Here is a 15739-nt window from a genome sequence, read left to right as displayed (position 1 = left end):
GGCCGTCCCAGAACTCAAGATGGGGGAGAAACAAGTCAGTTTCGATTTTATTTTATTCATTATAAGACCCGGCATTACCGATATTTCAGCATACAGCACAAGAAATATCTTACAGATATATCCGTGCAAAAATAAATAGTAAGCAAGAAACCTTAGTCGGCTTTTTTTCTTTTTTTTAAATATGAAATGCCAAAAATTTCTTTTCCTGTCCTAAAAATTGGGGGGATTCATTTGCTTTCATTTTTTTTTTTTAAGTAATACACTGACCCCCCCCCCCTCCTATCATCACACTCGCCGTCTTGTCTCTTTTTTTAATTATTATTAAAGATATACAAGATGAAGAAAGAAATGACTTGGAACAATATTTACCTCTCAGGCAAGGACATGTTGACTGTATTGTCCACTCCAGTGTCCTCAGCCGAGATAATGTCGTCCACAGAATTCTTGTATTATTTCCATTTGCCAATATCGTGGCAGGATGACGGTGTACGAACACAACACTAAAACAACAAGTTATAGTTAAGATTTTGGTTTCTGTTTTAACCGTGATTGCAAATAATCCTTGTTTCGACTATTCCGAACCAATTCGTCCGTTTAATCTCGGTTAGAAATCCTTAAGGAAGGCACATTTGTTGGTGTATTATTTACAATGATCGTAACTCCTCAAAAGACAAGAGACATTAAGTCAATAAAAAAAAATAACAAAAAAAAAAAAGAAGATACGGACCGGAGTAAATTCGGTACACAAACGCACACATGTATGTATATACACACACATGTATGTATATACACGCACATTCCAGTTTCACTATTTACTCAACTTATATGCCACAAAACAAACCATTTTCACATGATTCAATAGTGAAAAACATACGCAATAATATATTTAAATTCAATATTAATATAGCATATATCAGAATTTTCATCGCTGCTCTGCTTTTCGGATGAACTCTTTTTTTACTCGGATGCTTTGTACTCTACCCAAGTACGACCTACTTTTTCAACTTCATTTTCTTCGTTTTGCAAAAAGAAAACAATGGAAAAAATAATTCTAAAATTAAACAAATATTTTTGCAGCGTACTTTAGCTAAGTTTTCTGCTTACACAGGTTTGATATTAATTTGGTTAACAAAGAGTAGGTCCGCAGTTTCGCCACGTGATGCGGTCAGCGGTAAACATGGCGTCGACGGGAGAATATCAACGGAGGCCGCCTCCTCTCGGCATTAAATTATTGCCCACATTAGAAAACGTCAACAGAAATTTAGCGTAAGTAGACAGCTGTTAAATCATATTTTTTAACGAAACGTTATTGTTAATACTTTCATTTTCTTTTAATAAGACCAGAATTTGACTATCCATTCATTCGTTTATTTATTAACAAAACGATGGGCGTTGTGTAATCAACAACATCTTAACCAAAGGAAATTATATAAACTTGTTTGCATAAAGTAAAAACGGTTTTCAGTTGATAAGACAGTGGAATCTGTTTATTGTATTTAAAGTGTAGACACATTAGCTATGACAATTTTTAATATGTGAGAATCGGGGTTGAAATCAGGTTCCGTCCGTTTTTGTCAGCTGATTGAGCTGATCTGATATATACATATGAATGCCCTGGAAATGTCACTTCTTACCAGTATTAAAATATTCCGTGATTCTGGAAAACTGCAGAGTTCGTTTGCATATATTAAAACTGGTAAATATTAATCTGAAGTGATTTTTCCAGTGTATTCAGATCAGCTGACGAAGAGTGTAAACAAAAACGTACGAAACTTAGTTTTAATCAGAATATTTATTTACACATACCGACATCAATATTGAGTGTACAATATTTTTGTACTACAAATATACAGTTTGTCCAGTCATTGGCCTTTTGGTCAAGATCAAAGTGTGCGGCCGACGCAGACGCACGTCACTTTAGTTGGCCATGTGCCTAAGTTTTTTGTTCATTGTTGATTTTCAATGTATTTTTAACATGAATAAATGATTTAATATCTCAAAGTGTAGTATATGTTCTTCAGATGCTGCACTGCACTGCTGCAGTGCACTGCACTTCTATTTCTTGTTCTCTTTTGGTGGAGGAGAAATCCTTCACGACTGAGACAATTTTTATTTTTGTACCTTTTCTCCACGTTAAAAAACGACCCTCCTGGTGTCTAACTCTGTTCCGTGGGGAGGCATAGTAAATAGGTACAAATATACAGTTTAAAAAATAAGAGAAAGAGGGTGTTTATACAGAGAAGAAGGTACCGTGCTATTTTTTTTTTTTTTAAATGGTATGTTCAAGTTTTGCGGTATCTTTTGTTTATTAAATTATTTGGTGACAGTACAGGAGGCGTTTTTGGTGCTAGTGCACTTACTGATCAGCGCTATTTTTTAAATCGTATTTCCAAGTTTAATTAAAGTTTTATAATATGTTGTTTTTGTTTTTTTTATTATTCAATTGTAAGGTTAAAGTATAGAATAGGTACAAAACACTCTCCCTCCCCATGTTAAGAATGGCTTTTTAAATAATAACGTTCTTATTTCAGCACGGATCAATAAGTGGTATGGTACATGGATGGTACCTTACGTAACAAAAGAAAAAGAACGACGTCGCCACGATAAAATCATGAACGCGTGAAAAATAAAATTAGTCACACACAAACAGATAGGAATTTTTTTTTTTTAAATCGTTAGCAAATGTTGCACGGTGTTGTGAATCTTTATCAAGCCAATAAATTGTTTGGCAATTTGATGCTTATGCACTTTTGTTACCGCGCTATTTTTTTTTAAGTGTTTTCAAGTTAAATGCAAGTTTTATGATATTTTTTTTTATATTTAATTAAGTGAAAGTAGAAAATAGAAAACAGCCTCTCCACGTTAAGAATGGCTTTCTAAATAATAACAAAAGTGCTAGTAGGTACGTGCAAAATGAATGCCGATGCTCAAAATAAACATTTGACCCCTCCCTTTACTTAAAAATTCACCAAAAATCAGGAATTTAACCAATTTTAATGAAATTTTCAGTATTTGTCAATAAAGTACGTAAGTACCGGCAATTTTTTTTTTTACACTCACTCTTGTCTCGAATCTTTTGGGAGCAGTTTTTTTTTTTTTTTTTTCTTTTTTTTTTAACTATAGACAAAAGTAAACTAAAGAAGTGGTTAAGAAATCAGTATATGACAAATAAATGCTACCAAATGCAAGACAAGTTATTATTCTGCCTAATGGAGCCGTTTGTGGCTGTTTAACTTATTTTAAAACGTTTATTCAGTTTGAAACGCAAGTAGTGCTGAACTGACTGAGTGCTGACTGCTGCTCGCTCAATACTCAAAAATAATTAAGAAAAAAAAATTACGTAATTCTTTGTTGACATTTTTCGTCAGCTGATCTGATGTACATGAATATCTTGGAAAAAAATATGGAAACGAACTTTTCGTTTTTCAGAGTAACATAATATTTAAAAACTGGTAAACATTAATCAGAAGTAACTGTTCCAGGGCATTATCTCAAATCAGATGATGAATGGCGTCAAAGAAGTATGGAACTTGATTTAACCTGAAAAATAAATAAATACGGTGCTAGTGCAGTGGCAGTGCAGTGCACTTATTGATCCGTGCTGACTGCTGAAATAATAACGTTATTATTTAGAAAGCCATTCTTAACATGAGGAGGGTAGGGTGTTTTGTACCTATTCTGTACTTTACACTTTAATAAAAACATATATCATAAAACTTAGATTAAACTTGAAAATACTATTTTTAAAAATCTCGCGGATCAAACTAGCACCCAAAATATTGGTAGAAATAAATCCACTCAATAAATGTCATATGTGATATTTATTTCGTGGATTACAACCAGTATTTTTATTTTGGAGTTTTGAGCGATTATTCTCACGGCTTGGCCTCGTGTCCGCCATGTTTTGTTTTCGTTTTGACTTAAGCGCTCGCTCGACACTCGGTTTCAAACATATCCGGGTAGGTAGCAAAGTAACTTATCATGCCTTTGGTAACATTTATTGGAGGGGGGGGGATAATTCCAACAAACAGTAATGAATAAATGTCTTTACTTGTTTTCAGTTTATGCCTTTTTTCTTTTCTTTTTTTTTCCTCTTTCTTTTTCTTTTTATGTGAACGAACGGCTCCAAATATGTAATAAATAAATAAATAAAAGCACTTTGAAACCTAGGGAAAAACCGGTTTAGATCCGTGAGTGATTCAATAAAAATATTGTTTGTTGTAGTGTAGTGTACCGAAGTTGGCATTTAATCAATCCATTGTTCAGTAATGCCAATTTTCAGTTCAAATAAATGTTTAATAAATTTTGAGGTGCTTCTTCTTCTATAGTATACAAACGAAAAAAATATTGAATTTAAAGTGAAACAAATGGTACCTATGTAATTTGTCATGTTTCAAATAGTAACATATCCAAAAATTACGAAAAACCATAGGGTAGAAAAATAATTATTAAGAAAGAAATTTTAAATGAAGCGAAATCACTACGTTACACTTCCTATTTACTTGCCTCCCCACGAGGGCAGAGTTAGACACAAGGTCGGTTTTTTTAATGTGGAGAAAATCCAGTTCCCCCAAAAGGGGCACTCTAGATTGGGACAAAAATATAAAAAAAATTATCTCGATCAAGAAGGATCTCTCCTCCACCGACCGAGGACAGAAAAGGTGAAATGCAGTATCAGAACAGATACTACACTTTACTCTTAGTCACTATGTTACATTTTGGGGAGATAATTAAGTTCTTCTGCTTACGCCGCATGGCGCATAACTCAAAATGGACAAATTTTATTCCTCATCTAAATTTTATTGACAACTGTTTTTCATGAATGATTTTTTTTCTACCCTATCGTTTTTCGTAACTTTTGGATATGTTACTATTTGCGACATGACAATTACGTTGGTGCCATTTGTTTTACTTGAAATTCTATATTTTTTCGTTATTATAATATGGAAGCACCGATTTCGATCATTTGGACTACTTATTCTTTATTTTGGTTTTTCTATTCACGTTTCGACTGATGTAACTGCCATGTATACCTTTTCCCATTTGGCAAGCTTCGATTGGACTTAGGAATCCGTCGTGTGACACGGGAACCATCGGGTTATATAAAGGATTCAGTTGCGGTCTATGCGATGTCCATAGTTCAGTTCAAAATTTTGTGTAGGTTCTCAAATTCGAAAAGATAGAACTAAAGAAGGTCGGAGATTACATCGATCGAAATGTTGTGAATAACAAGAGTAGAAAGTTGATCTTTTGTTTAATTTCGGTAGCCTGGTAACTCTTGCTTCCCTTTATATTATTTTCTTTGATCCTCACATTCCATGTGCGATTTTCTGACAAAAGGGAAATAATTGCTGTTTCCTGGGTCGAAATCCATCCAGCTAACACTTATTGTTGGCTGGTTTGCATTTTTTTTTTTTTTTTTTTAATTTTTAGCTCCTTACATCAAGTGGCTTCATGCCTTGTCTGTAACGATTTCCTTAAAAGGAAAAATGGGTGTAAAAACCAATGAGCTTGACTTACGCTTACAAGTTTTAAGCAAATTGTTTTTATATTTAAAAGTCCGTAGATTTTAATTAAATAATTTATATGAAAATTTCGAATTTGTACTTATGTTTACGGACCGTGTTGAAATAACATTGAACTAGAAACCGATTCTTAACACGAGTTAACATTATGTGGGTTTCTACCAATATTTTGTTTATTTTATTTTTTATTTTTGAGCGATTATCGAAACTAGAGATGTGACTCTCTCATGTTGCCCCTTTTTTTTCTTATGTTGTTACATGAGATCAAGAAAAAGAATGTGTTTCTAACTGAATGAACGCTTTAAAGTAAGTTAAAACACTAAAAACTTATCCAGCTAAGTAGAGTAACTTGCCTTTGGTAGCATTTATTTGTTATATACTTGTTTTTAATTTTTTTTTATAATCACTTTTCCATTTTGTTATCTATGGTAAAAATGCCTCAAAACATACTTTAAAAATTGAATTTAACTTGAAAATCCTATTTTTTGAATATGATTTTCAAGTTAAATTCAATTTTTCAATAGCATGATCTGTAAACTGGATAAAAAAAAAAGTACCAGTAATATTTTAAAAAGATTTCTTTTAATTAGAAAAAAAAAATTACGAAACGATTCGGTTTGAACTTGCAGTAGACGGGTTCATTGGCCTTTATCAATGTACTCAAATTGTCAAAAAATGATATAACAGTATTAATTTTTATTTATTTTTTTAAACTACACCAGTTGACCCCTTTCCTCCATACACATCTGCCATGACTTATACACTACTCATTTGACTGACATTTGTACATTATCTCATTTGAACTTTTGAGAACTCTACCTAATGATTTTCTTATTATAACATTTTGAGAAAAATGTTTTACCATAGACAATAAACTGAAAATATATAACAAATGTTATTAAAGGAAAGATAAGTTAGAAAAGTGGTGTCCATATCAAAGTTGTAATTTCAAAATATAGGAAACGTCATTCGATTATCATCCTCTTTCCCTGATATTTTTTCTCTTCACAATTTTCAAAAAATGGCTATAGACAACAAACCGAAAAAGTGATAAAAACAAAAATCATAATAATAATAAATGCTACCAAAGGTAAGGTAACTTACTCTTCTACCTACCTGGAAAAGTTTTTGGTGTTTAAACTTACTTTTAAACATTTATTAAGTTTGAAACGAAATTAGTGTCAAGCATTTATGCTAAAACGACAACAAAGATGACGGACATGAAGATGCCACCTTTGGATTCTCGAGAATTGCTCAAAATTCGAAAATCAATGAAAATAATGGTAGAAATTCACCTAATAAATGTTACAATAATATTTGTTTTGTAGATTTCTATTTTCAAGTTTTCAGTGATACTCAAGACTCAAAAGGTGGCAGCTTCATGTCCGCCATCCTCAGTCGTTTTAACTTAAGCACTTGACATTATTTGTGTTTCAAACTTAAATGCTTTAAAATAAGTTAAAATACCAAAAACTTATCCAGGTAGGTAGAAGAGTAACTTATCTTGCCTTTGGTAACATTTATTTGTTATACTGGGTGGAACAATAAAATTGTCGCCAGAGGAAAGACAACATAATTCCATTTCCGTTTGATGACAACTGGGTTTTCTTTTTTTATTGCAGACCATCTACTAGTTGGCCAGTTGTGTAGAAATCCCAGTAGCGATAGGAGCCTTCTATCATGTCTGAAAGTGATACAATGTTCAATGAGTGAGATCGGAGATGCGCCGTCATACGACTCATGCTCTCTAGCAATCCAAGTTATGACAACAGGACCATTGCTAACCCTCTCGAAATGCATCACTGAATTACCATGAATAATAGAGATGTGCCCAGGGTGATGAAAACAAAATTTCCGGCCACGGTTATGATCTTTGGTGTAGTTTCAAGTAAGGGCCACATCATGCCACCTCACATCTTCGAAGTCGGCTTGAAAGTCAACACCAAAATGTTATATATATATTTTTCATTTCATTTTGATACTTTTTTTGTGACCAAGAGCAGAAGACTGCTTGAAATATAAAAAATAAAATATTAAATACAAAAAAGCAATAACATTGTTTTCATGCTTCAACAAACCCTCATAAACTTGAAATCACTATTCTAGAAACATACATGGACTTTTAGCATATATATATATATATATATATATAGTAAATTCCATTATAATCGAATATATATATTCAAAATTTTAAGGTTCTGCACAATAGCTCGTTTGGGGGTAGGCACATAAAGATTCAGTGCACAGAAGAACACAAAGAGTTTTGGGACCATTTTCCATCATCTTGTACAATTTTATTGATTTGATTTACATGTCATCAAACTAGAATTTAAGTTTTCTGCCTTTTTAGGAGCAAACTTAAAGATTTGGGATCACTTCCATTATTTCCCCCAGAAAATTTTATGTACGAATACACTTGGTATTAACCTTTCTCACACCATGAATGGATGTGACACAAGATCAAAAGGTTGGTGGGATGTATGAGCCCAGCGCCCCTAAAGGAGGAGCACTCTGGTCTTGCAAACATAAGTCTGAGTAGTCCTGTTGGCATAACCCGGTGAGGTTGCTTTGGCAACAAGCGATAAACTTGCTTAACACGAAAGCCAGGAGGCAAAGCCTGAGTGGGTGAACCCCCTACGACTACTCAGAACATTTACCTTGGTCTGACAGATAAAAGGCCTCTGAAATGGCCAAGTATTTTTTTTTTGACTGATTGTTGAGGTCGGAACCTCGACAAGCATGCCACTCACTTGTGGCCATTACATATGAATGTACTTACTTTTTTATGTAGATACTCCAAGCATATATACATACATGGACACCTATATATATTGTGAGTTGCTGCATGCTTTCCATATTTGTGGAAAATAATTATACATGTTACAGCTCTACATGACTCGCTGTATTTACCTGGCGTTGCTCGCATGGTGAGTTTATAGAAAAATAATTTAAAAAATTTTATTTTGTTTTTTTTTACATAGGCATAACCACTTATCCAGGCCTAGAGACCACTCGAGGATAAAGGTTAAGAGTGTACAGTAGTTAATTGGACAATATAGTAATCATTAATAATGGAAATTCGATAAATTTGTTAACTTAAGTAGAATGGCTCATCAAGAACTTGTTTGCATTGGACTTGAAGACAATCATATTGTAGTCAGCTGGAAAGCAGGAAGACGGGAGACAATTCCACAGGTGTGCAGTTCTAAGAAAGAAGCTTTGTTCATGGAATCTACGTTGAGGTTTAGGCACAGATAAAATGTGCGAGGAATTATTGATAGTGTTTTCAGCTAGATGAGTGTTTTTTGTGAAAGTTTGTCGAAGGAGGACCATAGATTGAACTAGTTCAGTCGAATACTTTCCATGAAAATAACAATAAAGCAGAGACAAACTCACAACATCTCTTCTGTGAGATAGAGGTTGCACGGAAGAGAAAAGGACATCTCCTACGAGGCTACGAAGTCTATTTTGAACTCTATCAAGGCAGGACAAGTCCTTTCTAGCAGCTCCTGCCCAGATGTGGCAACAGTACTCCATCCTTAGACGTACCTGGCTCTTATATAGATAGAGAATTGCATCAACATATATCTACTAGATCGATAGAAGGATCCGACCATTTTTCCAGCGGCCTTGGCAACAGATTTGATGTACGTGTTCCATTTAAGATCAGTAGTAAAGGTCAAGCCCAGAAGCTTGTCAAAACTTGAGGCCTCCCGTTCATTTCAATTGATGCTAGATGGGGATCAGAACATTGATGATGTAAGGATAGAAGCTTGGTTTTAGATGCATTAAAAGTAACCAGCCACTCTTTTCCCCATTGTACCACATGCTCAAGATCAGAGGAGAGAGAATCGGAGAGAACTTGGTTGTTTACTGTCTTAGATGTGCTACCATAGATGGTAGTGTCATCAGCATAAATGTCTACGAAGGATGTGATTTGGAAGATCATTAATGCAGATCAGGAAAAGAGTTGGGCCCAGGATGGACCCCTGAGGGACTTCAGCATTAATACTGTGAGCTTCTGCCCATCAACTACTACTCTTATGAACCTATCAGAGAGAAATGATTTAATAATTGAGAAAATATTTCCAGCTATAAATATAGTAATGTTTACAGTTTGCTTGTCTTTTTTAATAGGATTTTTTTAAATTACCTTTAATTTTCCCTTTTATTATAGACGTGGAGGTGGGGGCGTAAAATACACTTAAATATATTTTAATTAATGACAATTTCGTATTATTAAAGAGCCAATTTTTCTATTGAATATTATATTGTACCTAATATATAGTACTGATTTCAAAAGATTTAAAATAAGATTTGGGTGCCATTAGCTACGATCGAAACCAAAGCATTTAGAGCTCCAGCTACGTTTCCTATTGTTTGAGCTATCAACAGATGGATAAGAAAGATTTAAAATTAAACCATCTCAAGTTATGAATGAATTTTTGCATGCATAAAAGTCATAGAAATATATTGGCAAGTTGAAATGAGCATTTTGCATTTCAATTTGGCAACATATTTCTGTACGTTATTCATCCATCCAAACAAAAATTTTACTTGTTATAAACCATCCTGATGTGTGATTGCTATTTCTTGTTAATTTCTGTGTTATGTGACCAGCAGTTTAAGAGTTTTTAAAAAAAATTTCACACAGACACATACTGTTTTATTTATATAGATTTTAATAAATACTTAATTGATATGGATTTTTTAAAGTCAGTGTGTACTGTGCATTTTTCAAAGTTACACAAGAATCCCACCACCACCCCCTATACCAAGTTGATTTTAAATCCTTTCAAATGTATTAACATTAAAAATGTAATTTCTGGTTAGAATTCAACGTTTATAGTTGTTCATGTGATCTGCTGATCTAGAAAATAACCTTTTTTTTTTTTTCCTCTTCATTTTCAATATTTAGTGTCAGACAACTGAATTATTTAAGTGGTGTTGAGTTAGTTCCCATTTATTTGTTTCTCCATCCACAAAGTCAGACTTAGACAGTAAGTCATTTTTTAATTTTTAATGTGGTGATATCCAACTCCCTGGAAAAAGGTACAAAAATATAAATTACCGCAGTTGATGACACAACAGATGCACATTTTGAATTATTTTTTCACAAGCTTTCAAGTAAGGGAAATCGATGCTTATACACATTATCTGCTGCCTAGAGTGTTTTATTATTTTATGAAGAGCCGTGCCTGATTGCCAAACATTCGATCCATAAGGGGTGGAAAGGATACTGAGTCATTTAAAGTTTTTTTTTATTATTATTATTATTATTATTTGGAAATTACTCCAGACAAGACGTGAAACCTCTTGATGTAAGAAGCTAAAAAAATACTATTTCAAGGTTAAAAACTAGCCAATGATCAGTGTTAGATGGATAGCAATTCTTTCCTCTTTGTCAGAAATATCGCTTGTGGAATGTGAGGATTAAAGAACAAAATAAGAGAAATGAGAGAGCTGTTGAAAATAGCAAATAAAAGTCAATGTTACTTAGAAATTAGCCGCAAAGTCACCAAAAATGTCTATCTTTGTATCCTAGACGCATTTCAAGCTATTCATCTAAGCACCATTCATTTGATTCTGTCATTTGTTTATCAATTTCATTTCAGTGATCACCACAATACCACATTTACCCTTTGGAGTACTCTACTTTAAAAATCTAGTTTAAAATCAGTTTTATTTACAAAACATTTTGCAATTTCATTGGAAAAAAAGATAAGTAGTCAGACAAGAAAAAAAAAAATTGGGGCCAGTTTAGTAGAAGTCTCCCAATGCATTTTCAAAAGTAAATCCCACACAGTTTTCCATTTGTTTGTAACTGAAAACAAGCATGTCAATCTCTAAGCGGGAGTAAAAGAAATAAAGATGGAGCTTTGGAGTCAATGTTATCCTTACCAAATCAAAACAATTTAGGAAGGTGAAAAGTAAAAAGAAGGGGACAGGATTTACATTTTTACAAGATTATCACCACTTATCCTTTTTTTTTTTTTATAGGGATCCCCACTTATCAAGGCCAAGAGGCCATTCGAGGATAAGGGTTACCGAGAATTGAACAATAGAAATTGGACAATCTAGTAATCGTAATTTGGTAAATGTGTTAACAAGTGGAACGGCTCATCAAGAACTTGTTTACGTTAGACTTGAAGACAACCATATTGTAGTCAGCTGGAAAACGGAAGACAATTCCACAGGCGTGCAGTTCTAAGAAAGAAGCTTCGTTCATGGAATCCACGTTTAGGTTTAGACACAGTGGAGGGAATTATTGATAGTGTTTTCAGCTAGACAAGTGTTCCTTGTGAAAGTTTGGCGAGGGGGGACCATAGACTGAAGCTCAGTCAAACACTTTCCATGAAAATAACGATACATCAGAGACAAACTTGCAACATCTCTTCTGTGAGATAGAGGTTGCACGGAAGAGAAAAGGACATCTCCTACTAGGCTACGAAGTCTATTTTGAACTCTATCAAGGCAGGACAAGTCCTTCCTAGCAACTCCTGCCCAGATGTGGCAACAGTACTCCATCTTTGGACATACCTGGCTCTTATATAGATAGAAAATTTCATCAGCAGTGAGATATCTACTGGATTGATAGAAGGATCCCACCATTTTTTTCAGCATCCTTGACAGAGTGGTCTTTGGGTCTTGATGAGTTTAATGAGTGTAAGGTGTTCACTGAGACAACAGCATACCTTTGAAAATCGTTGACGTTTCAGCAACCCACAATTCTTTGCTTGGTTGGCTTCACAACTACCTTCCACTCTGTTGATCAAGGCTCGCTGTGGTGAATCATGCAGGCAGATGGCATGTGAGCAAAGCTTTTGAGGATTGTTGAAAACTACTATCAGTCTACAAGGTGAAGAGTCGGATGTTTGAGGTGAGGTCAGATATTCGACTCCCCCACTCTTTTCAACTAGCAATCAATTATATCCTTAACAAAGCCCTTCAATGTCACAAGGGAGTTGCAGTTGGGCAAAATGTGATCATACCTGACCTTACTTACACAGATGATATTGTCTTGCTTGGATCGACTGGTGAGGAGATGCAAACTGTGCTTAATCGATTGCAGACTGTCGTTCGCAGATTAGAGATGTGTATCAATGCCTCTAAAATCTATATAATTATAAAACTCAAATGACCTTGTAACGGGTGTTGTAACCCAACATCCGGTTTACGACTTCCGGTTGCACATGGGTAATAAACATAAACCCATAACCACGTAAACAAATAAACACAAATTGCTACTTTTGCAGAATGTGACCTGCACACTGAAATATTTACGTTATTATATATTTCGTAAAAACATTCATACATTTTCTTCTACACTCCCAACATAAATAAATGACCCCAAAAATGTTTTTTTTATTTATTTGCATTACAAATAAATAATCAACGCGATAATAAGACGTGTTGTTTTACTGTATACATTTTCAGTGTCCCAATTGTTTTTGTTTTTTTTTCGCGTTTGAATTATCCAAATAAACAATTAATATTTTCTGCTTTTTTTTTTTTTTTTTTTGTACATCGTTAATTTCCGCATTGTCTTATTTTCTGCTTTTTTTTTTTTTTTTTTTTTTTGTACATCGTTAATTTCCGCATTGTCTTAATTAGTTTTATTGACCTTATTATTAACATATAAATTAAATATTTGACCCAATGGGTCATGAATGTTTGTTTAAAATAAATGAAAAAAAAGTTAGATTTTATTTTCGTTTTCTATTTAAAAAGCCATTCTTAACATGGGGAGAGTGTTTTTTAACTATTCTGTACTTTCAACTAACAATTTCATTTAAAAAAGATATATCAAAATTTGAATTTAACTTTAAGTATTATGGTATCTGTTCAGTGCACATTTACCTATAAGTATCGCAAACCACTTATAACTCAGTGGCTGTAAGTTTGTTTGTTTTTTTTCAAAAATAAACAATTATAAACAGAAAGACTCGTAGAAATCTATCTATATTCTTTTTTCATTTTAATATACTTTCAAAGAAATCTTTTTGTTATGTCACAAAAAACTATTTTCTGTACGTCACAAGTGTCATGCTCATACATTAATTCCATAGCTAATATAACATACTGACCCAACGGGTCATGTGTAATCTAGTAAGTTATATCCTTGATGATTGACCAGGGTACCTGACAGCCGCTCATGCTGATCTGCACAAACTGGAAATCTTTGACAATGACTGTCTTCGCAGCATTCTGCATTGCCGTTATGGATTGCCCATGTTCCAGTTTTTACTCTCTGCCAAAGACTAAACTACCTCTACCATCCATCCTTCTTCCATGATGTCTCTGGTGGTTTGAACATGCAGCTTGTCGACCAGAGGGGGAGCTCATTTGTGAGGTCCTCTTTCCTCCCTCTCTGCCTGTCAGTAGGCAGCTGAAGACCTAGGTGACAGCAATTAAGGACCACCTGGTGGTACTATCAAGTAGTTGGCATCAAGAATGGTTAGCCATCCTGCAACCTGGCCCAAGATTGATGAAGCTGGACTGCAATGATTTGAGATGCAGTTTGTGCTCAAGAGGAAGCTGGCTCAATTCAACCAAGATGATCGCCATTATAAATACAATATCATTAGTAGCAAAAATTGGGTAGAATTTGATTATTTAAGGGGGCAACTCAACAAAATCTTGTTTACATTGAACTTGTAGTAAGCTGGAAAGCAAGCCTGCAGAACAGTTTCACAGCTGGACAGTTCTAGGAAAGAAACTTTGTTCATGGAATTTGCATTTAGATAGAGAGGGGGGAAATTTTTGATAGTGGTTGTAACTAGACGAGTGAAGAGACAACTTTAACCAGGGTGGATTTCCAAAAAGGATGCAGAACTACATAAACCATGTTTAAACAGGGAACCTACCTTCATGATCAAAAAGCAAGGTAATGCAGTGAAAAAAAAAATGAGGGTTCTCTTCCATTTTAATGATTAAAATAATTAACGAGTTAAACTTTGTTTAAACTCATGATTTTGCAATTTTTTTTTTTTTTTACCAGTTTAATCACAAAGATGCAAAAGTGCAGAGCTCCTTTCATGTCCAGACTTGTTATGAGACATATAGGCATCTTTTCATTACAAGACTAGTTCTGTTAATGCCAGAACATTTTTTTTTTTTTTTTACCTTTTTCCAAGATTATACATGAATTTTGTATATTTGAATATATAATTTTTCTATCATTTATATATGCTTTTTATATTCCCCTTCTGGTGCTACCAGATCAGGCTGTCTGAAGATATTGGCTTCCTGCTGGCCTAAAATGCACCAAGCATTAATGCCATTGTTTTGTTTTTTTGGGGTTTTTTTTTGTTTTTTTTCCTTTCCTTTGCAAAACTCGATCATGTCCTGCAAAGCCAAAAACAAAAATAACAATTTTCCTCTTCAAAACAAGCAAACAAAATGCCATGAATGAATATTTCTACAAGGCTACATGCCCAAACAAATCCCCTTAAGTCCTCTAAAAGTCTAGTTTAAAATCGGTAAGTGGTACAATTATATATTAAATGTGTCCTTTGTTATTTTTCACCTAAACATTGAAGCTATAATTATACTCCAGTCGCTTGCATGTCTATGAAACCGTGGTATTTTGATAAAACATAGAAACAGCTGGTCTTATAACAATGCGTTATAAAAATATATTCATTACTGTTGATATACAAGTGATAAATGCATAATTCATGGTGAGCATAAGAACAAAGAAGTGAATTAAAAAAAAAATACTAATTATTTACTAAGGCCAAAAGCCATCTGAGGGTAAGGGTTTAGGGAGATTTTCAAATGACTGATGGAACAGCAATATGAACGAATTGGTAATTATGATTAATTCACAGGATGGCATGGCATTTGTTGACATTGAACTTGAAAACAATTCTGTTGTATTCTATAGTGAAACATTCCTGTGGTAATATGTTCCACAGGTAGAAAGTTCTTGGAAAGAAACTTTGTTCATGGAAGTTTCATTTGATTTTAAGCACAAAGAGGAAGAAAGTGGTTTTATTATGACAAATTTTCTACTTTAAAATCATACTACCACAAAAAAAAATGCGAAGGATGTAGTGCTGGTGTCATTCTGTGGACTCCTTCCTGCCTTAATAAAATACAAAATCGACTTTGCAAGCTAGTTGGAAATGATCATTTTTCTTTTCCTCTCTTCTTTTCGACCTCTTTCTTACAGAATAAATGTTGCTAGTATTTCTGTATTCTATCATTAT

At 33.8% G+C, this 15739-nt stretch overlaps 2 protein-coding genes across 29 annotated transcripts in view; one reads left to right on the top strand and one right to left on the bottom strand.

Moving 5' to 3' along the window:
- LOC145248812 (rho guanine nucleotide exchange factor 11-like) overlaps positions 1-985 on the bottom strand; it is a 609361-nt gene extending 608376 nt beyond the window's left edge. For 14 of the 27 annotated variants that reach the window (XM_080110468.1, XM_080110489.1, XM_080110470.1 and 11 more), the window contains exon 1: positions 370-794. In XM_080110468.1, the coding sequence (XP_079966594.1) occupies positions 370-386 (17 nt within the window). In that variant the 5' untranslated portion in view covers positions 387-794. Of the gene's footprint in view, positions 1-369 lie in introns of all 27 variants that reach the window. The other 13 variants (XM_080110472.1, XM_080110474.1, XM_080110473.1 and 10 more) reach the window with 1 other exon arrangement.
- An 88-nt stretch (positions 986-1073) lies between these two features.
- Positions 1074-15739, top strand: part of LOC145248818 (glucose-6-phosphate exchanger SLC37A2-like) — a 164116-nt gene continuing 149450 nt past the window's right edge. For both annotated transcript variants that reach the window (XM_080110509.1, XM_080110508.1), the window contains exon 1: positions 1074-1266. In XM_080110509.1, the coding sequence (XP_079966635.1) occupies positions 1160-1266 (107 nt within the window). In that variant the 5' untranslated portion in view covers positions 1074-1159. The remainder of the gene's footprint in view (positions 1267-15739) is intronic.

The sequence above is a fragment of the Euprymna scolopes genome, chromosome 27 (assembly GCF_053919585.1).
Source record: "Euprymna scolopes isolate OS-2025 chromosome 27, ASM5391958v1, whole genome shotgun sequence".
Taxonomy (NCBI): domain Eukaryota; kingdom Metazoa; phylum Mollusca; class Cephalopoda; order Sepiida; family Sepiolidae; genus Euprymna; species Euprymna scolopes.
The sequence above is the reverse complement of the archived record's forward strand: the minus strand, read 5'-3'. Positions and strand labels throughout refer to the sequence as shown.